Below are 24,737 nucleotides of genomic sequence, written 5' to 3'. Positions count from 1 at the left end.
AGTGCAGCAGGTAGTCCCATGTGATTCGGCACTACTGACATAGCTCATTTTGCATGGCCGTTTGTGCTCGCTGTTGATTTTTCAAGAAATTGCCTTGGTTTACAGGGAGAAATAATACAAACACACTGGATGATGGGAGCTGGGAGAAAAATAAATGTGTTTGGTTGGTGTGCAGCCCACAAAGGTATACTGATTTATGGTGTGTTGTGGTGCATTACAGAACAAAGTGATAAATCAAAGTAGTGGGAAACACGGGTACATCTCCTGTGCTGTGACTACATGCAACATAATACCGGTGAAAACCGGAGTTGTAAAAACCTGTTTTCCTTGAAGAGTACATCAAATGGAGGGATGCAGACATTCATGCAGTTTAACAGCTGCAAGATAGTTAATAGGTTTGTGTACTGAGGCTAAAGTAAGCACTTCGTACTGCTGTGCCGAGGCTGGACCCTAATTAACCAAATCCACATTCAGAAAATGTTCCCTCCTCCTCAGACATCAGCCAGTCTTCTTAACTCTAAACTAGTCAATCCTCCTCCCTCCTCCTCAGACATCAGCCAGTCTTCTTAACTCTAAACTAGTCAATCCTCCTCCCTCCTCCTCAGACATCACCCAGTCTTCTTAACTCTAAACTAGTCAATCCTCCTCCCTCCTCCTCAAGCCCTCATCTAGTCAAGTCCAAACCCTGCACTAGTCAAGTGTCAAACTTGACTAGGTGAAGGGTGAGGTCTGAGGAATGATAATATTCCTAATATGGATTCCATAATAACTAGATCAATAATGTAGAAACTATTTACACCTGAACAGTACCTGGGCTTTACCTGTTTTACTCAATGAGAAACAGAAAATCTGCCTAAAGTGTTGCAGTTATCGTATTACTAAACCACTAAATAAGTCTGACATTCACCACACTCCATAGCATAGACAGAGGAAAATAAGTGTTTCCAATGACATCATCGGTGTGCATCGCGTGATTTTGATCAACTGTGAGTAGGCATGTCCTACTTATTGGTTGACGATGTCACTGGAAACACTTATCTTTCTCTATCTTTTTTAAAACACAGAAACGCAACATTTTCACATACAGTCTGTTGATTTTGGGGTGTTGCAGGAGATGACGAACATGAAGATGACAAATTGTGAACTTTTGCTTTTAAGGGACAACGTTCAGAAACATGACTTGCACTTAGTTTTGTGGTTGTCTACATCTTTTACTTCAAACAGGCTGTATCTAAAGAGAGTGTTCTGTTTATCCTATCAACAGTACATAAAACATTTAAATTGAGAAAAGTGGGAAGTTACTTATGAATTGGAAGGATAGTGTCTTGAGTGTTGAGTTATATCACAACGGTGGATGGTCTCTCTTACCACACCTCCACCCCAGTAAAACTCAAAAAGTCAAGGGGTCTGAATACTTTCCGAAAGCACTGTATATATATTATATACATATGGCGTCAATAGGGAGCGTTGCTGCACAGCTATTTTCAGGTCTCTCCAGAGATGTTTAAGTCCGGGCTCTGGCTGGGCCACTCAAGGACATTCAGAGACTTGTCCCGAAGCCACTCCTGCGTTGTCTTGGCTGTGTGCTTAGGGTCATTGTCCTGTTGGAAGGTGAAACTTCGCCCCTGTCTGAGGTCCTGAGCGCTCTGGAGCAGGTTTTCATCAAGGATCTCTCTGTACTTTGCTCCGTTCATCTTTGCCTCAATCCTAACTAGTCTCCCAGTCCCTGCAGCTGAAAAACATCCCCACAGTATGATGATGCCACACCATGCTTCATGGTGCCAGGTTTCTTCCAGACGTGACGCTTGGCATTCAGGGCAAAGAGTTTATTCTTGGTTTCATCAGACCAGAGAATCTTGTTTCGCATAGGCAGAGTCTTTAAGTGCCTTCTGCAAACTCCAAATGGGCTGTCATGTGCATTTTATTGAGGTGTGGCTTCCTTCTGGCCACTCTACCATAAAGGCCTGATTGGTGGAGTGCTGCAGAGATGGTTGTTCTTCTGGAAGGTTCTCCCATCTCCACAGAGGAACTCTAGACCTCTGTCAGAGTGACCATCGTATTCTTGGTCACCTCCCTGACCAAGGCCCTTCTCCCCTGATTAGTTTAGTGCCTTATTGCAAACAGGATGTATGTTTTGGTATATATTCTGTACAGGCATCCTTCTTTTCACTCTGTAATTTAGGTTAGTATTGTGGAGTAACTACAATGTTGTTGATTTATCCTGAGTTTTCTATCGCAGCCATTAAACTCTCTGTTTTAAAGTCATCCCTGAGCGGTTTCCTTCCTCTCCAGCAACTGAGTTAGGAAGGACGCCTGCATCTTTGCAGTGACTTGGTGTGTTGATACATCATCCAAAGTGTAATTAACAGGATATTCAATGTTTGTTATTATTTTTAGTCATCTACCAATGGATGCCCTTCTTTGCAAGGCGTTGGAAAACCTCCCTGGTCTTTGTGGTTGAATCTGTGTTTTGAATTTCACTGCTCGACTGAGGGATCTAACCAATAATTGTATGTGTGGGGTACAAAGATGAGGTAGTCTTTAAAAATCATGTTAAACACTATTATTGTACACATAGTTAGTCCATGCATTGTACACATAGTTAGTCCATGCATTGTACACAGAGTTAGTCCATGCATTGTACACAGAGTGAGTCCTTATTATGTGACTTGTTAACCACATTCGTACTCCTGAACTTAATTTAGGCTTGCCATAAAAGTTTCATTTTTTATTAATTTGTAAAAATGTCTTAGAACATAATTCTACTTTGAGATTATGGGGTATTGTGTGCATGCCAGTGACACAAAATCTAATTTGAATCCATTTTAAATGCAGGCTGTATCACAACAAATTGTGGAAAAAGTCAAGGGGTATGAATACCTTTTGAAGGAACTGTATGTCAACACCGACAGATCCCTTACTGTACAAGCAAAGCTTGTTTACACTACTGCTCCAACGTTTGGAATGAATTTGTTCTGATACTGTATTACATCATTTGTCAACAGGGGATTCGTTTGTTCTGATACTGTATTATGTCATTTGTCAACAGGGGATTCGTTTGTTCTGATACTGTATTATGTCATTTGTCAACAGGGGATTCGTTTGTTCTGATACTGTATTATGTCATTTGTCAACAGGGGATTCGTTTGTTCTGATACTGTATTATGTCATTTGTCAACAGGGGATTCGTTTGTTCTGATACTGTATTATGTCATTTGTCAACAGGGGATTCGTTTGTTCTGATACTGTATTATGTCATTTGTCAACAGGGGATTCGTTTGTTCTGATACTGTATTATGTCATTTGTCAACAGGGGATTCGTTTGTTCTGATACTATATTATGTCATTTGTCAACCGGGGAGATGCTGTATGAAATTACAATCTGTATACATAATAGATTGAGTAGCTACGAAACAAATTGTTCATGGAATAACCTATGAATTGGTTTGCAGCTGTGATATCGGTGATAGTAGGATTAATTTGCAAGGCAATGTGGCATCACAGTGATTATTTCATTTATTGACTTGATTATAAAAAATGTGTGAGAGACGAGGCATTTAATTCAGCCTAATTTCATTCATAAATGCATAATTTCCATAAAATGCCTTTTGTTTATGCTTTTTGATTTATGCTTAGAACACTTGTCTTATCTCAATGATTCATCACCTTAATTAAAAACACACTGCAGGCTGTAGCACTAGATACGCACGGATCATTTTCTAGCATTCTCTAAATGGCATAAATGCTATTGTTTCCCCAAGTGATCAAATGCAACTTAAACATAATCCACTATCATTACCAAACCTTTTATCAACTACATCCTTGCCTAAATATGAAAATATATTTCACTGCTAAGTCATTAAGCTTTAACCAAATATATAACGCTGTAAGCTGTAATATCAGTATATGCTATTTAATGTACTCCCGAGATAAACTTTGAAGTTAGGCAATAAACTACTTCTCTGATAGAAAGCGGCCTATGTGGCATCGATATTAGTCCAGAAAATGTATTCTAGTGTCAAAATTGACAACAAAGTAGGAATCATTAGGATCATTTTGCTTATAAAGTCAGTCTCTGAGGTTGAGTTTCGATTTCGACAATGCTCAGTAGCCCACTAACACGTGATACACAGCTGCAGGGATTGCGCTCTATCAAATCCCACGACGGAACACATAACAGATTTCTTAAGTTACACTACATACTGTATATATTTACAAAATAAATGTGGATACCCCTTCAAATTAGTGGATTCAGCTATTTCAGCCACATCGTTGCTGACAGGTGTATAAAATCGAGCACACAGCCATGCAATCTCCATAGCTAAACATTGGCAGTAAAATGGCTTCACTGAAGAGCTCAGTGCATTTCAAGGTGGTACCGTCATAAGACTCCACATTTCCAACAAGTCAGTTGTTGAATTTCTGCCCTGCTAGTACTGCCCCGGTAAACTGTAAGTGCTGTTATTGTGAAGTGGAAACGTCTAGGAGCAACAACTGCTCAGCCGCGAACTGGTAGTAGGGCTGTTGCGGTGACCGTATTACCACCACACCGGCAGTCAAATTCCACGTGACCATTTAATCACAGTAATTAGGCTTCTCCAAGCTCTGATGCTGCTGATGGCCATTTGTAGCCGACCAAACTTACTCACTGTGTAACGGCAGATTTCCTCCTCTTCGTCTGAAGAGGAGGTGTAGCAGGGATCGGACCAAGACGCAGCGTGGTAAGTGTCCATGTTTTAATATAATAAACTGAACAAGACACAATACAAAATAACAAAGAGAATCTAACCGAAAACAGTCCCGTGTGGCACAAACACTGACACAGGAAACAAACACCCACAAACCAACAGTGAAAACAGGCTACCTAAATATGGTTCCCAATCGGAGACAATGAAAAACACCTGCCTCTGATTGAGAACCATATCAGGCCAAATGACAAACCTAAACATAGAAATGTTGGATGAAATGCATGCCCAAATTAAACAGCCTGCTTCTCGGCCCCAGAAGATATGATATGCATATAACTGGTATATTTGGATAGAAAACACTCTAAAGTTTCCAAAACTGTTAAAATAGTGTCTGTGAGTATAACAGAACTGATTTGGCAGGCGAAAACCTGAGAAAAATCCATTCAGGAAGTAGTTTTCTTTTTTGTTTTGTAGTTTTCTATTCAATGCCATTACAGTATCCATTGACTTAGGACTGAAATTGCAGTTTCTTTGCCTTCCACTAGATGTTGTCTGAAAAATTAGGAAGTAATAGCAGTTTGAATGAGTGGACCATAAAGTGTCATAGAGCTTTTTCATGCGCGAGACCGAGAGAGTGCCTTTCTTGTTTACCTTTTATATTGACGACGTTATTGTCCGGTTGAAATACACTGCTCAAAAAAATAAAGGGAACACTTAAACAACACAATGTAACTCCAAGTCAATCACACTTCTGTGAAATCAAACTGTCCACTTAGGAAGCAACACTGATTGACAATAAATTGCACATGCAGTTGTGCAAATGGAATAGACAAAAGGTGGAAATTATAGGCAATTAGCAAGACACCCCCAATAAAGGAGTGGTTCTGCAGGTGGTGACCACAGACCACTTCTCAGTTCCTATGCTTCCTGGCTGATGTTTTGGTCACTTTTGAATGCTGGCGGTGCTTTCACTCTAGTGGTAGCATGAGACGGAGTCTACAACCCACACAAGTGGCTCAGGTAGTGCAGCTCATCCAGGATGGCACATCAATGCGAGCTGTGGCAAGAAGGTTTGCTGTGTCTGTCAGCGTAGTGTCCAGAGCATGGAGGCGCTACCAGGAGACAGGGCAGTACATCAGGAGACGTGGAGGAGGCCGTAGGAGGGCAACAACCCAGCAGCAGGACCGCTACCTCCGCCTTTGTGCAAGGAGGATTAGGAGGAGCACTGCCAGAGCCCTGCAAAATGACCTCCAGCAGGCCACAAATGTGCATGTATCTGCTCAAACGGTCAGAAACAGACTCCATGAGGGTGGTATGAGGGCCCGACGTCCACAGGTGGGGGTTGTGCTTACAGCCCAACACCGTGCAGAACGTTTGGCATTTGCCAGAGAACACCAAGATTGGCAAATTCGCCACTGGCGCCCTGTGCTCTTCACAGATACAAGCAGGTTCACACGCACATGTGACAGACGTGACAGAGTCTGGAGACGCCGTGGAGAACTTTCTGCTGCCTGCAACATCCTCCAGCATGACCGGTTTGGCGGTGGGTCAGTCATGGTGTGGGGTGGCATTTCTTTGGGGGGCCGCACAGCCCTCCATGTGCTCGCCAGAGGTAGCCTGACTGCCATTAGGTACCAAGATGAGATCCTCAGACCCCTTGTGAGACCATATGCTGGTGCGGTTGGCCCTGGGTTCTTTCTAATGCAAGACAATGCTAGACCTCACGTGGCTGGATTGTGTCAGCAGTTCCTGCAAGAGGAAGGCATTGATGCTATGGACTGGCCCGCCCGTTCCCCAGACCTGAATCCAATTGAGCACATCTGGGACAACATGTCTCGCTCCATCCACCAACGCCACGTTGCACCACAGACTGTCCAGGAGTTGGCGGATGCTTTAGTCCAGGTCTGGGAGGAGATCCCTCAGGAGACAGTCCGCCACCTCATCAGGAGCGAGCCCAGGCGTTGTAGGGAGGTCATACAGGCACGTGGAGGCCACACACACTACTGAGCCTCATTTTGACTTGTTTTAAGGACATTACATCAAAGTTGGATCAGCCTGTAGTGTGGTTTTCCACTTTAATTTTGAATGTGACTCCAAATCCAGACCTCCCTGGGTTGATAAATTTGATTTCCATTGATAATTTTTGTGTGATTTTGTAGTCAGCACATTCAACTATGTAAAGAAAAAAGTATTTAATAAGAATGTTTCATTCATTCAGATCTAGGATGTGTTATTTTAGTGTTCCCTTTATTTTTTTGAGCAGTGTATTATCGATTATTTAGGCTGAAAACAACCTGAGGATTGATTATAAACATCGTTTGACATGTTTCTATGAACTTTACGGATACAACTTGGATTGTTTGTCTGCCTGTTTTGACTGCGTTTGAGCCTGTGGATTACTGAAGAAAACGCGCGAACAAAACAGAGGTTTTTAGACATAAAGAGACTTTATCAAACAAAAGGAACATTTATTGAGTAAATGAATGTCTGCTGAGTGCAACCATATGAAGATCATCAAAGGTAAGGGATTAATTCTATCTCTATTTCTGACTTGTGTAACTCTTCTACTTGGCTGGTTACTGTTTGTAATGATTTGTCTGCTGGGCTATGTAATCAAATAATCGTAAGGTATGCTTTCGCCGTAAAGCATTTAAAAAAATCTGACACCGTGGTTGGATTCACAAGAAGTTAATCTTTAAACCTATGTAAAATATGTTTTGTTTTCTGAATTTTTATAATGAGTATTTCTGTATTTGAATTTGGCGCCCAGCAGTTTCACTGGCTGTTGAAGAGGTGGGACGCTAACGTCTCACGTACCCAAGAGAGGTTAATGACACTCTTGGCATTCTTTCAACCAGCTTCATGAGCTAGTCACTTGGAATGCATTTCAATTAACATGTGTGCCTTGTTAAAAGTTCATTTGTGGAATTTACTTTCCATCTTAATGCGTTTGAACCAATCAGTTGTGTTGTGACAAGGTAGGGGTGGTATACAGAAAATAGCCTTATTTGGTAAAGGACCAGGTCCATATTATGGCAAGAACAGCTCAAATAAGCAAAGAGAAACAACAGTCCATCATGCCTTTAAGACATGAAGGTCAGACAACTGGGAAGTTTTCAAGAACTTTTAAAATCTCTTCATTTGCAGTCACAAAAAACATCAAGCGATATGATGAAACTGACTCTCATGAGGACCGCCACAGGAAAGGAAGACCCAGAGTTACCTCTGCTGCAGAGGATAAGTTCATTAGAGTTAACTGCACCTCAGATTGCAGCTCAAATAAATGCTACACAGAGTTCAAGTAACAGACACATGTCAACATCAACTGTTCAGAGGAGACTGAGTAAATCAGGCTTTCATGGTCGAATTGTTGCAAAGAAACCACTACTAAAGGATACCGATAAGAAGAAGAGACATAGGCCAAGAAACACGAGCAATGGACATTAGAACGGTGGAAATCTATCCTATGGTCTGATGAGTCAATCATTTTAGATTTTTGGTTCCAACTGCCGTGTCTTTGTGAGACGCAGAGTAGGTGAACGGATGATCTCCGCATGTGTGGTTCCCACCGTGAAGCATGGAGGAGGAGGTGTGATGGTGCTTTCTGGTGACACTGTCAATGATTTATTTGGAATTCACAGCACACTTAACCAGCATGGCTACCACAGCATTCTGCAGCAATATGCCATCCCACCTGGTTTGCATTTAGTGGGACTATCATTTATTTTTCAACAGGACAATGACCCAAAACACACCTCCAGGCGGTGTAAGGGCTATTTGACCAAGTAGAGTGATGGAGTGCTGCATCAGATGACCTGGGCTCCACAATCACCCGACCTCAACCCAATTGAGATGGTTTGGGATGAGTTGGTTACTACATGATTCCACATCTGTTACTTCACAGTTTTGATGTCTTCACTATTATTATACAATGTAGAAAATAGTAAAATAAAGAAAAACCCTTGAATGAGTAGGTGTGTCCAAACGTTTGACTGGTTCTGTATATTATTTAGTATATGTAAAGAATTATATATTATCACTTGTGAATTATATATATATCACTTGTGAATGATACCTAGCATAAGAAACAATGCCTTTTTTTGCCACTTTTTCTAATCATAGTCACACACCGCATGTAGCCTAGCCCATAGGCATATATGTTTTGATAAGTGGCAAAATAACTTCTTAAAATGAACCACATTAATCCTCTTTACAAGGAGTATAGAGCCAAACTGGCATACATAAGCAGTGCGTGAGTTTCAAGTTTGGGGAAGATAATTTTCACAATTAAAATGCGCCTCTATAAAAAAAGCATTACATGCATAATCGCATTTGAGGTCACTTTTGATAATGGTGTTTTCCCGCTAATGGAACATTTGCGCATATAGCCTACTGCCATGTGCGCATTCCTGCGCTTATAATGTGAAGAAATAGCCTAATATTTTATCACATTTTAAGGTAAATGTTCTGATCTGTTGCATCAGCCACATTGCTTATAAAAGTTTTTTTGATGCTAGTGGCTGTATTAATTTGGGATCTATTGCATCCCACAACTGTCCCAGACTATGTTTGGAATATTTATTTCTCGCAGAGAATAGAATAGGTTGACTTTATTATTATGGGGGATATTAGATTGACATAGGCTAGTGCTTTTGCTGTTCGTTAGGTCTACTCATCTTGTTGACTGACAAAAAGTAAATGTGGACAGTTCTTCCAATATCTTCAATATGCATCTTGGAGTTGAGTCCCTGATGTTTCTGTCTTCACTTGTAGCCTGTGAGAAAGGGCCAACGGCACAACGGCCACAAAAGGCACGGGTTTTTTGAGGGTGCATTACGGCCACACAAAGGGAATGCTGCCGTGAAATTCGAGGCATTATCAATTGCTTGTCAAATTGTGAATGAGAGACTGTTTTTTGAGCAGGCTGTACACACTCAAAGCAGAGTTCATGCCTTTCAAGCAAACTTTTTTTCAAGTCATCATTAGAGTTGCATCTTGCAGCCTTACAATGTATTAAATATCAAAACATATAGCCCAACGTTTGTAGAACAACTAAAGTTAAATGAATAGCTCTAAATTAAGCATATAGGAGTACTACTTCTATTTTTAATTTTTCAAATTAAAGTACTACTTCTATTTTTAATTTTTCCGAATTTTTCAGAATAGCCGTATGTGCGCAGTCCCTCAAATCGTTTGGAGAAAATATTCTTTCCATTTTATTCAGCTTTGTTCAATTGTAGTCTTCATACTATAAAAACATATAAAATAATGCCACGGAATTTTAAGCAAATCTTTTCTCCTAAATTAACTTGTGTAGCCCAAAGCCATTTGGCATAGCCAGAGTATGCTATTCTGTTCTTCTGAAATAGACTACATTTTCTTCATAGCATGCTTCTTTAGACCTGTCTAAAGTAAATCATGGATTTGTTATGAAGGTGTAGGCTATTTTACATGGATTTATTAGACTTTTTAAAATATAGATGTTCCAAAGGTCTGCATCAGTGGCTTGTAGGCTGTGTGTGGAAGCCAGTTACCGTGATACCTACAGTTATTAGCTTGACAATCACCGGCTGATGACATTTCGTGACCGCCACAGCCCTAGGTGGTAGGCCACATAAGCTCATAGAACGGTACCGTCGAGTACTGAGGTGCATAGCACGTACAAATCGCCTGTCTTCGGTTGCAACATTCTCTACCGAGTTCCAAACGTCTTCTGGATGCAACGTCAGCACAAGAACTGTTCGTTGGAAGCTTCATGAAATGGGTTTCTGTGGCTGAGCAGCCGCACACAAGCGCAATGCCAAGTGACGGCTGGAGTGGTGTAAAGCTTGCCACCATTGGACTTTCGAGCAGTGGAAATGCTATCTCTGGAGTGATGAATCATGCTTCACCATCAGGCAGCCCGAATCTGGGTTTGGAAGTTGCCAGGAGAACGCTACCTGTCTGAATGCAGTGCCAACTATAAAGTTTGGTGGTGGAGGAATAATGGTCTGAGGCTGTTTTTCAGAGTTTGGGCTAGGCCCCTTAGTTCCAGTGAAGGGAAATCTTAATGCTACAGCATACAATGATATTCTATACGATTCTGTGCTTCCAACTTTGTTGCAACAGTTTGGGAAAGGCCCTTTCCTGTTTCATCATGACAATGCCCCCATGCACAAAGCAAGGACCATACAGAAATGGTTTGTCGAGATCGGTGTGGAAAACTTGACTGGCCTGCACAGAAACCTAACCTCAACCCCATCGAACACGAGCCAGGCCTAATTGCCCAACATCTGTGCCCGACCTCACTAATGCTCGTGGCTGAATGGAAGCAAGTTCCCGGAGCAATGTTCCAACATCTCGTGGAACGCCTTCCCAGAAGAGCGGAGACTGTTATAGCAGCAAAGGGGGGACCAACTCTATATTAATGTCCATGATTTTGTAAAGAGATGTTCGACGAGCAGGTGTCTACATACTTTTGGTCATGTAGTGTATCTTAGATTCAAAGCCAGGAATACTGGCTTTGTTGCAATGGTGTCTCATGGGGGACAAACATCAGTAACTGCCACATCAAACTCCAACCCCCAAGACTGAAATATTAACTCCTCCACGCTGTGATTACACTCTCTCCTACCCAACTATTTGACACATGTCCACACATCTACAGTTCAAATTGGGGAATGGCAAGTGCTATCAGCACATGAGTTTAATTGGAACGCATTAGATCCCCATACCTATGTTTTAGAAGTAAACTAGGAAGATCAGCATCCAAATTATCCATGCAGGTCATATCGTCAAACATCTACAGAGTGTAAGAGATCTTCAGAGAAATACATGGAGGTGGAAATGTGATATATTCCTATAGGGACCTCATTAGTGTCTATTGAATGTTCTAATTAACAAGCTACAGTGCATACATGTTACAAGTTTGGCTACTTCAGCGGTTCAACTATGTGAAAGGTGTCAGTTACTTGCTATCAATAACACTTAGACTGACTAATGGGAACATTTGAGAATCAGATGATGCCATTTCCTGGAAAAACAATTAGTCAAAAACAGCCGAAATCTGTAACTTAAGCAAATGTCTGAGTTACTCTTAAGTTTCAGACCAAAGCCCTTTATCAAGGAAGTAAAACATACATTATATCAGCTTGGCTTTGGTTTCAAACAAATATTCTCTCAGTGCAAATCCATTCCAGTGATAATGATCAATTTGAGCAACAATTCTGACATCGTGGTGCCAATAAGACATGCTACAGTATGACACTTAACTAGTATGGATGTGAATGTTCTCATTAAACAAGAGTTCTCAAGCTCTGGATGGGACTTGATTAGGTAAAGAACACTGCTAATGAAATAGCTAAGATGAAATGCTGCTCAGTGCACATCAAACATTTAGACATCTTGGAAATGTGTTATTATAATGTCCATGTCTTGCCTTTCAGTCACAGGGAAGCCTGGGCAAACAGGCAAAAGTGCATCCCAGAAAATGACAAGCAATTGAATATGTCAACAATTAAAGAGCCTTTTAAGTGTCCCATCAAATTGGATGAGTCTCCGATGCCTTATTATCGCTGTCATCTAGTCAACAGTATCGGTCTCCATGACGATACTGTAGACTGGGAAGACAGCTGTGTCATTGCCGACTCAAGCAAAAGCATACCAGAAAAATAGTCATTAAAACTAAATCAATGAAATGCTAATTTTAAAAAAAGAGTTAACTTGTGTGAGCTCTCCTAATGCCAAATGATCTACCTTCATTTTGTCATTTAACAAAATACAAAATCATGTAATTCTGGATGTTTTACAATGCATTTAACTTTGGATATTCCTATATATCAAATCAAAGTGTATTTGTCACTTGCGCCGAATACAACAGGTGTAGACCTTACAGTGAAATGCTTACTTACAGGCCCTAACCAACAGTGCAATTTTTAAGTAAAAAATAGGTATTAGGTGAACAATAGATAAGTAAAGAAATAAAAACAACAGTAAAAAGACAGAGAAAAAGCTGAAGCTGAAGTACCTTGGTCCATATCTGAGAAGTTTGTCCATAGAGAAGACCCATAATAAATACTTAAAGTCAACATTCCAAACAACATCATACATAGTGTATAGACTTTGGAGCTCAACAGAGTGGTTTGGTATTCAACCGACAGATCCCATACCTTGTTTGTACTTCAACAGTAGTTCCCATATCCCCCTCCGGGCGTATGGGTCCACCCCCGCTGTGGGTTCATCCAGGATGACGATGTTGGACCCTCCCACGAATGCGATTGCCACCGACAATTTCCTCTGCATTCCCCCTGAGAGAGGACACAGTTCACATTTGGTCACTTTCTGCTCCCTTCAAATGACACATATCCCCAACTCCAAATTGACCCCTGGCCCCTACACCCTAGACACTTGTGTGGTGGATCTTAATGAATTGAATAGGTATAGGGAAACAGGTACGATTAGAAGAGGACTTTTTCTGCCCTTGAGAGAACATACAATTCCAAATCAACTTCTGGCCCCTAGCTCCTGGTATCTGTTTCTCCACCATTCCCTCTGATAGGGTAGGTGGAATTTTAACCATATTGTGTAAAATGATCCAATCATTTCAGATCCATGCAGTGGGGCCACATTGTCTTCAAGTTTTATTTATTTCCTTTAAAATGTGTCAGAGTTAGACCTGAAAACCAGGTGTGTGGACTTCCTAGCTAATCAATGACCTTATTGATCGATACAGGGAAGAAACGAGAACCAAGAGACTGAAATGAAAACTAGCATTTACAGTGGCCCTCAGACTAGGCCTGATCAATTTTGACATTTAAAAAGCATATCTGTGTTCATTCTGATCAATTTCTTTGAGGTTTGGTCTTGATATCACCTTTTTTCTTTCATAAAGGTTACGTTTTTGGTTGAAATCAAAACCAGCAAGTGTCTTTCTCAATAAGGATAAGAAAACACTGTCATAGAATGGCAAGGTATGTACTGTAGCTAATGGTCAGTTTGACATTTTGCTACAGATAGTACAAGCACATGAAACAATTATACTATTGATCGACAGTGTTATTGCCAGTGTGAATATCACACTTTCCAAGCAGATTGCACATCACATACACAAATCCTATGCTGCCTGCTGCTACTCTGTACTCTATTTTACTCATATTATTATCTATCCTGATGCCTAGTCACTTTACCCTGCCTTCGTGTACATATCTACCTCAAATACCTTATATTATTTATCCTGATGCCTAGTCACTACTCTGCTTTTATGTACATATCTACCTCTTACATTTGAGTCATCATTCTTATCAAGAGCGACTTAGAGTAGTGAGTGCATACGTTTTAGTACTGGTCCCCCCAGTACGAAAACGCAACCCTGGCGTTGCAAGCACCACGCTCAACCAACTGAGTCACACGTGACTATGCACCTATCCTGATGCATAGTCACTTTAACCTGCCTTGATGTATATATCTACCTCAAATACCTCATACCCCTGCACATTGATCTGGTACTGGTACTCCCTGTATGTAGCTCAATTCTTGAGTATTTTCTTCCTCTCGTGTTACTATTTTTCTTTATTATTATTATTTTATAACTCTGCATCGTTGGGAAGGGCTTGTAAGCAAGCATTTCACGGTAAAGTCTACACGCGTTGCATTCGGCGCGTGTGACAAATAAAATTTGATTTGTTAACAAGCAGATACACAAATGGTGAAGAAACCCGATTGTGTATCGGGATAATGACTTTCCATCAGGCCATTAGGTCTGTCGTCTCATTTTTATTTGACATGTACTTTCCTCACATTAAAAAGGTTGGATGGAAACCTGACACAGAACAGCACAGGCTCACACTCTGGGAGCTGTTGTGAATGTGTCTTGTGTTGTGCTAATGTTGTGGAAATGTCAGACTAGATTAACCTTGAATGTCATATTTCAATGATTTTGTTCACATGCAACCCATGACTGGAGCCAATTTATCAAGCATATTGTTTGCCCCCCAGACAATGGATTCTACACCTGCATTTCCACACACACGCATGCATGCACACAGTTTGACAAGTGGTGGCTCGGGGACAGAGTTACCTAATGAAAATGTTATATAAAGTTACATTTGTGCATGATCACATTCCCTGGACACACACACGCACCTGACAGGTTCTTGGCAAATTCCTTGCGTTTGTGTGGCAGCCCGACATCCTTGATCATTTGGTCAATCTCTGTTTTCACTTCATCTCGGCTTCGTCCCTTTAATCTGGAGTAGAAGTAGATGTGTTCCTCCACTGTAAGGCTAAGAAGCAGAAAAAATGATTTGATTGATCAAATGTACAAAAAGTGGATCCAAGTGACAATAATAATAATAATAAAATGTTTGATTATATATTATTTGAAATATATATTATTTCATTGTGCTTAAAGTTACACGGGATAGTCACTCTTGAACTAAACTTCAAATGAACTTTAACTGCTATAACAAGATCATATGGTCCTTCATGACTCATAGATGACTTATTAGCGCCCATAAGTACCCTCATCATCAACTCTCAACCTGTCATATTAACACAATCCACACAACTCTGACACCACTGTTTCCACTCCAGCCAGCCGACTCCATTCATATGTCACAAACTTTTGCGGAATCATCTTGACTGCCAAGCCGGCGAGCATATCTGTGCGTACGTTTTAGCGTCTAGCCTACTTCCCGTACACATGAATATTGAGAGCCCCAGTTTAATTATAGACACTTCAGTTCTGTTGGGATAAATATTAATGGCCATAATTTGCCAGGTACTCAGTCATAATCATGATGTAAGAGACATGAGGCGTCGGAGGTCGCAGGTGATCACTCAGCAAAGGGGAAAATGGAAGAGAACCCGATTATGAAAGGGCATAGCGAACAATGTCAGCCTGTGAGTCTGCATTGTGGTTGATAATGACACTATTAGAGGGAAGAAAGTGGATGGAATGAAAAAAGCTTAGTTTGAAGTAGGCACGAGGATGGGTGAGAACATCGCAATGATTTGAGATGCAAGTTACTGTAGATGTTTCATTTGGAATACGTCCAACATTAACTGTGACATAACATTTTCATGAAAATTGTCTAATTGTAAACATGTTTCTTCCTGTTGAGAAGAGGCCATATAACCAGATTACAATCAGCTGGTCTCTTTTACACCAAGAAACCAAGAAGTCTTTTCATATCAACATTTAGAGACCACGGGGGTCTGTCATATTTCGCCTGTTATCTGTTCAGACCTTTGCAAAACGTCCTTATACAACCAGTGCACCAGTGATGTCATTGCAACAAGTTTTGCCTGCTGGGATATTGAGAGGTTATTGAAGAGGTGATTGAGCGATATCGATCCACTTGTTGAATGCCACTTACTCATTGAATAAGACATTGTGCTGAGGGCACATTCCCAGATGCTTTCTAATGGTGTCCATGTCTGTGCGGATATCATAGCCGTTTATTAGAGCGGTCCCCGACGTCGGAGCGAAGAGTCCTGTCAGGATCGACCTATAAAACAAAAGGAGAACAAGAAAATGTGCTGGGAAAGTGTGACGTCATTTTCACTTCCGTATCTATAGAAACGGAATCGAAAACCTTCATAAAACGCATTGTGTATAAGTAAATTAATCCACAATTATGAATATAATTTTATATACACTTTTGTATATCTTAAATAACCACATTTTCTGTTTTTTGATTATATAATCTGGAAGTCCAGTCAAAAACAGAAAAAGTGAATATGAAAGTGATGGCGGAAATAGACGTCACTTTCCCAGTGTATAAGAACTAATCAACAAAATGTGTCATGGTTGGCTAATCAATCAACAGAATTCACATATTTAATTGTGAGGATAGACATGATAGAGTAATCTCATTACAGCTGCAGTGAAGTAGCATCTTTAAAAAGTGAAGTAACTGTAAACAGCTTGTGAAAACAATGTAACCCGTCAAGTATAATTCCCTCTCACTTTCCACTCGCAGTTTAGTCATCTTTCAAACTCATCACAAAGTAAGAGCAAGATTTTATTTTATGTGTACTTCATTATTTCAAGAAGAAATCAGAGTTAAATGAACTACAATACATTTGAAGTACTATGTAATGTGTCCTCATGTGCTACCATGGAGAGCTGCCAGTTTGTAAGTCCTTTCCTCACCTCTCCACTGTAATAGCTGTGTGTTGAGCTTTCTGGGGCAAAATGGCTGCTGTGGCATCACCCAGGTGGGTGTTACACATTGGCAGTGGATGAGGTGAGTTGCATCCATACAATGATGTAAAGCTCTAAAAAGGGGAAATCCACTCAAAAACTCTCTTTAGGTATTTTTTTCAGTTTTTGAGGCAATTTTCCCTTTAAGCTTTAAAAACCTAGAAGAGCACTAAATAAATTCAGTCCATTTGTATTATTGTGTTACTTACATGGTGGTTGTTTTTCCTGCCCCATTGTGACCAAGGAAAGAGGTGATGTGATTCTCGAAGAAGTCCACAGTTAGTCCATCCACTGCAAGCTTTTTCCCAGTTTTATAGATCTTTACAAGGTTCCTGATTGAGACCCCTGCCTTCATATTGAGTGGTGGCTTTTCCAAATAATCTTTTAAAAAAAAGAAGACGTACCTTATTCTCCTCATGACAAAATAAGGAATGTGACAATATGTCACATGTCATTAATGCATATATATATAGTAAATAACAAATACATGTGCCTGTACAGCTCAGTAGGTAGAGCATGGCACTTGCAACGCCAGGATTGTGGGTTCAACTCCTGAGGCCACCCATAAGTTGTTAGGCCCCTGCCATAAGTAAAATATATGCACAGATGACTAAGTCGCTTAGGATAAAAGTGTCTGGCATATATTATTTAAGTGATAATGTCCAAGAAGCCGGTGATTGGAGGATATAATTGGCACGGTTATTGTTAGGCCCGAGACAAACACTGGCTTCGGGGGCATTATCACTTTTATACAACAGGTTACCAACATATTCAAATAATGATTGATATATTTTCATTAACTATATTTGTATTCATTTATTCATACTATTTCATCCTTCCATGAGATATAGTCCTGACACAAATCTAAGGTTGCTACTGGCTGGTCGTTCGTCCTATCGGTTCGGCCCATTCATTAAGTCTTTGTTCTGTATCTATGGACACGACCCAGTCGTTCGTCCTAAGTGTTCCATTGCCATACTGGTTGGTAACGTTCTTATCCCTTGCTTGCTAGCTAGCCAACTACGGCTAATTTACAGTCATGTCAAACAGTGCAGACAGAATAACAGGAAAGTAGCTGAATTTGATGTTATTTTTTTACCTGTTTTCTAATGACATTTATTTGGATACATCCATAACAATAAAGTAATGACTCGCGATTTCGCCTGGTATAGAAAACGTGCTCACTCGTCAGGACACTGTTGTTCAGAGGAGCTAGCCAACAACACAGCTACAGTAACACAATCACTTCTAACTGATGCTGGAAAGACAGCAAATAGCTGTGTTTCGTGTGACTTGTTTTCTATTGGCATTTCTTTGTATATATCCATAAAAATGATGCCAGATGATTCATGATTTCGACTGGCTGGGAAAAGATGCCTGCGTGTCTGTCTCGTCCTGACTCCCAACACCTTCATTACTATGGGACAGCTGGAGATCACATTTCAATATTGAAACAATGTTGCAAATGTTGGAGAGACAGACAGCAAGTTTTATACAAATCTCCTCTGTTGAAAACTAAAATGTTAGTCTAAAAGAAATGTGAGATAATGTCTAGATGCTTTTTATAGTGATCAAGTTTGATGAGACAGTGGATTGCACAGTCAGATGGAACAGAGTAAATAGGCATTTTAATGTCATAGATTTAGCCGGTGGTAATTTGTGGAATAGACACCGGCTGGAATGGGGTTATAACCAATCAGCATTCAGGATTAGACCCATCTGTTGTATAATATTATTTTACTATTACATTAATAAAATGAAATTAGACTTTTGATTCATGTCCTCAGAAAAGCTACATAATAAATAGTATTCCACACAGAATCTACCCACAGCTCAATAATTATATTTCCTTAATTACATAAAAAAAGGTGTCTGCTATTATAACAAAAGGTCATTTATATACATTTTTATGTTACCGGTGTTGTGTGACACAAATAACAACAATTCTCAGAATAACACAATCAGTCTTAACTTCATTAGTGACACTCTGTGTCACATTTCCTGTTGGCTACCCCCTTTCTGCTGTTCCCAGGAGCAGGTGTGAGGCTCACTTAGCACCTTCCATGCTCACTTAACATAGGCAAATCATGTTTTTGACTGCACTGGGCCTTTAACATTTACTAATGAGGCTTTGACTTTCCAAGCTCAGCCTTGTTTTTCCCCAACCATTCTCTTTCTCCATTATTATCCAACACACAACCAAGGTGGTAACAATCAGGCGTCTAATTCTAATTAACTAGACTTATTTAGATTGCAAACAGTCTGTGATTGTAATGACCTGTGTTAAACCAGACAAATGAATAAATGTTGCGTAATGCCTGATTGAATAGATCCACTATGGGATTGAGTGTGTGTTTGTGCAAAGGTGTGTGCGTGAAAAACTGCCTACTATACCGGTGTATTCAATGGGGTCCTTGAACTGACTGGGGTCAGCATTGGGCGCCGGTGAAGTCCCACACCAATAGGAGGCGGTGAATGGGAAGTACCACGGCTTTGCTATTCCATATTGGCCTGTGATCAAGCATGGAGAAACATCATTCACATTTTAATAACAGCTTGGCTTGAGGGATGGCGCTTTGCAGTGCATATTTCCATCCAGCAAGACTGGCACAAATCCCCCTTTTTTTTAATTAGAGAAGATGAGATGAATACATTATGGCAATCTGCTGGGATATTATATATATTTTCTGATTATTGACCAAAGTTGTTTTGGCAAGAGAGGAGCGTATCAGTTCTGTGTACTCTGTGGATTTCATAATTACAGTATAACATACAGGTAACTGCCAAAATAAAGGAAACACCAACTTAGAGTGTCTTAATAGGGCGTTGGACCAACACATAAATTCTACAAGTGTCTGGAAATCTATTGAAGGGATGCGACACCATTCCTACAAGAGAATTTCCATCATTTGGTGTTTGTTGTTGGTGGTGGTGGAGAACGCTGTCTCAGGCGCTGCTCCAGAATCTCCCGTAAGTGTTCAATTAGGTTGAGATCTGGTGACTGAGATGGCCATGGCATATGGTTTACATCGGTTTCATGTTCTTAACCATTCAGTGACCACTCGTGCCCTGTGGATGGGGGTTATTGTCATTATATGGGGGCATTGCCATGGTAGCCAAAATAATGGCCTACCCAGCATTTTTATACATGATGAGACGTTAATTGATTAATTAACTCAGGAACCACACCTGTGTGGAAGCACCTACTTTCAATATACTTTATATCCCTCATTTACTCAAGTGTTTCCATTATTTTGCAGGTACTTGTACATTTTGTGTATAAAATATACTGAACAAAAGTATAAACGCAACATTTTCAAAGATTTTACTAAGCTACAGTTCTTATAAGGAAATCAGTCAATTGAAGTAAATTTTGTAGGCCCTAATCTATGAATTTCACATGACAGGGCAAGGGTGCACGCACTAGGGAGCCATGTCCAGCCAATCAGAATGAGTTTTTCCAGACAAAAGGGCTTTATTACAGACAGAAATACTCAGAAGGGACTGGGCTAGAGGGGTTACACATGGTTTGCGGTTGTGAGGCCGATTGGACGTACTGCCAGATTCTTTAAAACAACAACGGAGGCAGCTTATAGTAGAGAAATTAACATTAAATTCTCTGGAAAGAGCTCTGGTGGACACATCTGGCATATGTGGCATTGTGTTGTGTGACAAAACTGCACATTTTAAAGTGGCTTTTTATTGTCCCCAGCACAAGGTGCACCTGTGTAATGATCATCCTGTTTAATCATCTTCTTGATATGCCACACCTGTCAGGTGGATGGATTAACTTGGCAAAGGAGAAATGCTCATTAACATGGATATCAAATTTGTGCAATGTTTTTTAAATAAAGTTTTTGTGCATATGGAAAATGTTGGATTTGTTTTTCTTCAGCTCATTAAACATGGAACCAACACTTTACATTTTGCATTTTTATTTTTGTTCAGTGGAGTTTATCATACTTTACACACTTTTCCCCCAAGATCAGAGTACTGTATTCATCACAACCCAGTGGGCACAGACGTCAGTTCAACGTCTATTTTTTATTTACATTTGGTTGACTTGACAACAAATATAAATTCTACGTAAAATCAAAGAAACATGTCACCATGTCATTGGACATGTCAATTCCCTTATGTTGATGACTTTTTCAAATCCAATCAGTTTTCCATGTTGATTCAATGTCATTACATTGAAGTATTTCGTTGAAATGAAGTGGAAACTGTTCCCTTTATGTACATTATGTTCATATTGGTGGGATAATATATTTATCCACATTACCAGTCAAAGGTTTGGACACACCTACCCATTCAAGGGTTTTGCTTTATTTATTACATTGTAAAATAATTGTGAAGACATCAAAACTATGAAATAACACATGGAATCATGTAGTGACCAAAAAAGTGTAAAACAAACCAAATTATATTTTATATTTGAGATTCTTCAAAGTAGCCACCCTTTGCCTTGATGACAGATTTGCACCCTCTTGGCATTCACTCAACCAGCTTCACCTTGAATGTTTTTCCAACAGTCTTGAAGGAGTTCCCACATATGCTGAGCACTTGTTGGCTGCTTTTCCTTCACTCTGCGATCCAACTTATCCCAAACCATCTCAATTGGGTTGAGGTCGGGGGATTGTGGAGGCCACTCCATCACTCTCCCTCTTGGTCAAATAGCCCTTAGACAACCTGGAGGTGTGTTGCGACATTGTTCTGTTGAAAACAAATGATAGTCCCACTAAGCGCAAACCAGATGGGATGGAGTATCGCTGCAAAATGCTGTGGTAGCCATGCTGGTTAAGTGTGCCTTGAATTCTAAATAAATTACCAACAGTGTCAACAGCAAAGCACCACCACACCATCACACCTTCTCCTCCATGCTTCACGGTGGGAACCACACATGTAGAGATCATCCATTCACCTACTCTTCGTCTCACAAAGACACAGCGGCTGTAACCAAACATCTCTAATTTGGACTCATCAGACCAAAGGACAGATTTCCACCGGTCTAATGTACATTGCTCGTGTTTCTTGGCCCAAGCAAGTCTGTTCTTCTTACTGGTGTCCTTTAGTAGTGGTTTCTTTGCATCAATTTGACCATGAAGGTCTGATTCACACAGTCTCCTCGGAACAGTTGATGTTGAGATGTGTCTGTTACTTGAACTCTATGAAGCATTTATTTGGGCTGCAATCTGAGGTGCAGTTAACTCTAATGAACTTATCCAGCAGAGGTAACTCTGGGTCTTCCTTTCCAGTGGCGGTCCTCATGAGAGCTTGTTTCATCATAGCATTTAATGGTTTTTGCGACTTCACCTGAAGGTCTTTTCAAATTATTGACATTTTACGGATTGACTGACCTTCATATCTTAAAGTAATCATGGACTGTCGTTTCTCTTTGCTTATTTGAGCTGTTCTTGCCATAATATGGACTTGGTCTTTTACCAAATAGGGCTATCTTCTGTATACCACCCTTACCTTGTCACCCTTACCTCATGAAGCTGGTTGAGAGAATGCTAAGAGTGTGCAAAGCTGTCATCAAGGCAAAGGGTGGCTAATATAAAGAAAATATGGCATATATTTTGATTTGTTTAACGCTATTTTGTTATTACATGATTCCATATGTGTTATTTCTTCACAATTATTATACAATGTACAAAATAGTAAAAATAAAGCAAAAGCCTTGAATGAGTAGGTGGGTCCAAACATTTGGCTGGTACTGTACGTTGCTAATCAACGACACTTTATCCACTAACAGATGTCATTATCTACAGCACTCACAGTCCATACTAGGACCATTCAGGAGAATGCTAAACTGACCCAGGGTCACAGCTTGGGGCAGCTTCACCATAATGCTCACTGTCCATATTAGGACAGTCACACCTTTACGGAAATTGTGTCAGATTCAGTTGGAGTTGGAGAATCCTAATATGGATGCCGTACAGTGAGCATTACGGTGTACACTAGGGTGAAGTTGCCCCTAGACACCGATCTTGGGTCAGTTTAGCGTTTTCTCCACTAACGGTTAGGATTGGGGGAGGGGATTCTAGATCTGTACCTAGGGGACACTTCACTCCGGATGAGTGCATTACTGATGGCGTTCTCATGAATGAGTTACCTGGGAAGACGTTCTCCATGTACCACGTGAGCAGCCAGTAGATGAGGGCGTCGACTAGCATCATGATGATGGACACGATGAAGCTATACCGGTCTCCGTCTTCAGGATTTTGGGCGATGTTACTCCACTGAATACCGATGCCCTGCTCCTCGTACTTGGCAAAGTTCTCACAGCCATACCCGAAGGCCACGCACGACAGCAAACTCTGGAAATGGATGCAGTTAAGATGGTTATTTCAGACTGGACATCAGGATCGCGTCAGATCATCAATATCAACTTCAACATCAGTGTGGCAGAGCACGTCAGGAAGTTCAAGGCAAAACAATTAACTTGTACAGGATATGCAACACTGTCATTGAATTATATTGTGTTTGCTGATTCTCATTCTAGTCTTTGTCTATGATCAGTACATGATCTAGCTTTGGGAAATTGTGGTTGTGTTCAATAGGCCAAAATGTAGGATCTAATTGTTCTAATTGGGCAAATTTCACCCAATTTTTAAATGTTTCAAAACGCTTTCTACCGCTTTCTCCCTCCTGGTATGTGGACACACTAGTCTAGCTAATCAATGTAAATTACTGATAAATAATTTCCTTTAAGTACAAAGGAGAAGAGAACATCAGCAGACAGGACAGCGGCTTTTGGGGACTGGATTTGTGCAGCCCAAGAAGTTCCAGCTGGTCAAAGAAACAAATGTGGATGGCAAGTCATGTGTGTCAAACAAAAGCGCGTTACATCTTTCATACCGTAGGAAAGCTAGGGAAATGGCAAATTATGCTTTGCCCATGACACATCCTCTGGTACAGCCGATCACTCTCTTCTCCATGTTGTCTGCCAGCTGTTTGGGCATGCTTCATTTACCCCAAGCGTTTAAGCCCAACCAGATGCCACAAACAAAATACCACTCAAAAACTGTATTTTGGTATTTGCTCCATTAGTCCACTGTTGATATAATATTTAGCATGTCAGCAATCAAGTGTTCAAGATATAGAACTTTCATGGACTAATGAAACAAATGTGACCTGTTTAAAGAAGCTTGGCGTATGTCACATATCTCTACTTTTATCCAATGTAAAAAAAAAAAAATTTCAAATGTTGCTTCATAAGACTGAATCGAGGCGGTTGGTCACAAATACCAAAAGATAGTTTTTTGAGTGGTATTTTTTTAAATAAAGCCTTGTAGACCAACACATTATGTACAACAGCACCAAAAAAATATCAATATTCGGCCTTCTCTGTCGCATCTTAACCGTCTAAAATCGACAACTGCCAAAGTCTCCAAGTGAATGAAATTCTGACATTGACAATAGGGGCAGTTACAGCCCCACAGTCACCCGAGGTCTGATCTGACCTCTGTCTGCAGTCTCTCCATGCACAGCCCCTGGCATTTATTCAACTGTCCCCCTAAGCCCAAGGTCGGACACGTTCGCCTGCCAAACAATAGGCAGCCAACCACCAGACAATGGGTGACGGCAGGGCAGTAAATGACCCCTCCGTGACCTTTGAGTGACAGGCTGACAGAGCGACGGTGCGGCCAGTCTGACTTTGAGAAGGGCAGACGCAGCAGAATCAAACACAAACAGACCACCCGCTATGAAAACACGTCAACATGACAATACGGAGGCCACAACAAGCACCCAGCCAGCGCAAAGAAGGAAAAAGCTACTAGCTCTGTTAGAGAGCTCGCACAGACGACAAACAACGCATTTACATCTGAGAGGAGGAGGATCCTTAGTTTGTTTGTGGAGAA

The 24,737-nt window shown here is 40.6% G+C and overlaps 1 protein-coding gene across 1 annotated transcript in view; it reads right to left on the bottom strand.

Moving 5' to 3' along the window:
* LOC120030237 (phospholipid-transporting ATPase ABCA1-like) overlaps positions 1 to 24,737 on the bottom strand; it is a 218,291-nt gene that overhangs the window by 122,655 nt on the left and 70,899 nt on the right. The window contains exons 15-20 of the mRNA XM_038975583.1: positions 22,988 to 23,192; positions 19,255 to 19,383; positions 17,082 to 17,253; positions 16,043 to 16,174; positions 14,808 to 14,947; positions 12,836 to 12,973 (exon numbers count right to left, since the gene is read on the bottom strand). Coding sequence (XP_038831511.1) covers positions 12,836 to 12,973; positions 14,808 to 14,947; positions 16,043 to 16,174; positions 17,082 to 17,253; positions 19,255 to 19,383; positions 22,988 to 23,192 — 916 coding nt within the window. The remainder of the gene's footprint in view (positions 1 to 12,835; positions 12,974 to 14,807; positions 14,948 to 16,042; positions 16,175 to 17,081; positions 17,254 to 19,254; positions 19,384 to 22,987; positions 23,193 to 24,737) is intronic.

The sequence above is a fragment of the Salvelinus namaycush genome, chromosome 36 (genome assembly GCF_016432855.1).
Source record: "Salvelinus namaycush isolate Seneca chromosome 36, SaNama_1.0, whole genome shotgun sequence".
Lineage (NCBI taxonomy): Eukaryota > Metazoa > Chordata > Actinopteri > Salmoniformes > Salmonidae > Salvelinus > Salvelinus namaycush.
This window is presented reverse-complemented; position numbering and strand designations above follow the sequence as displayed.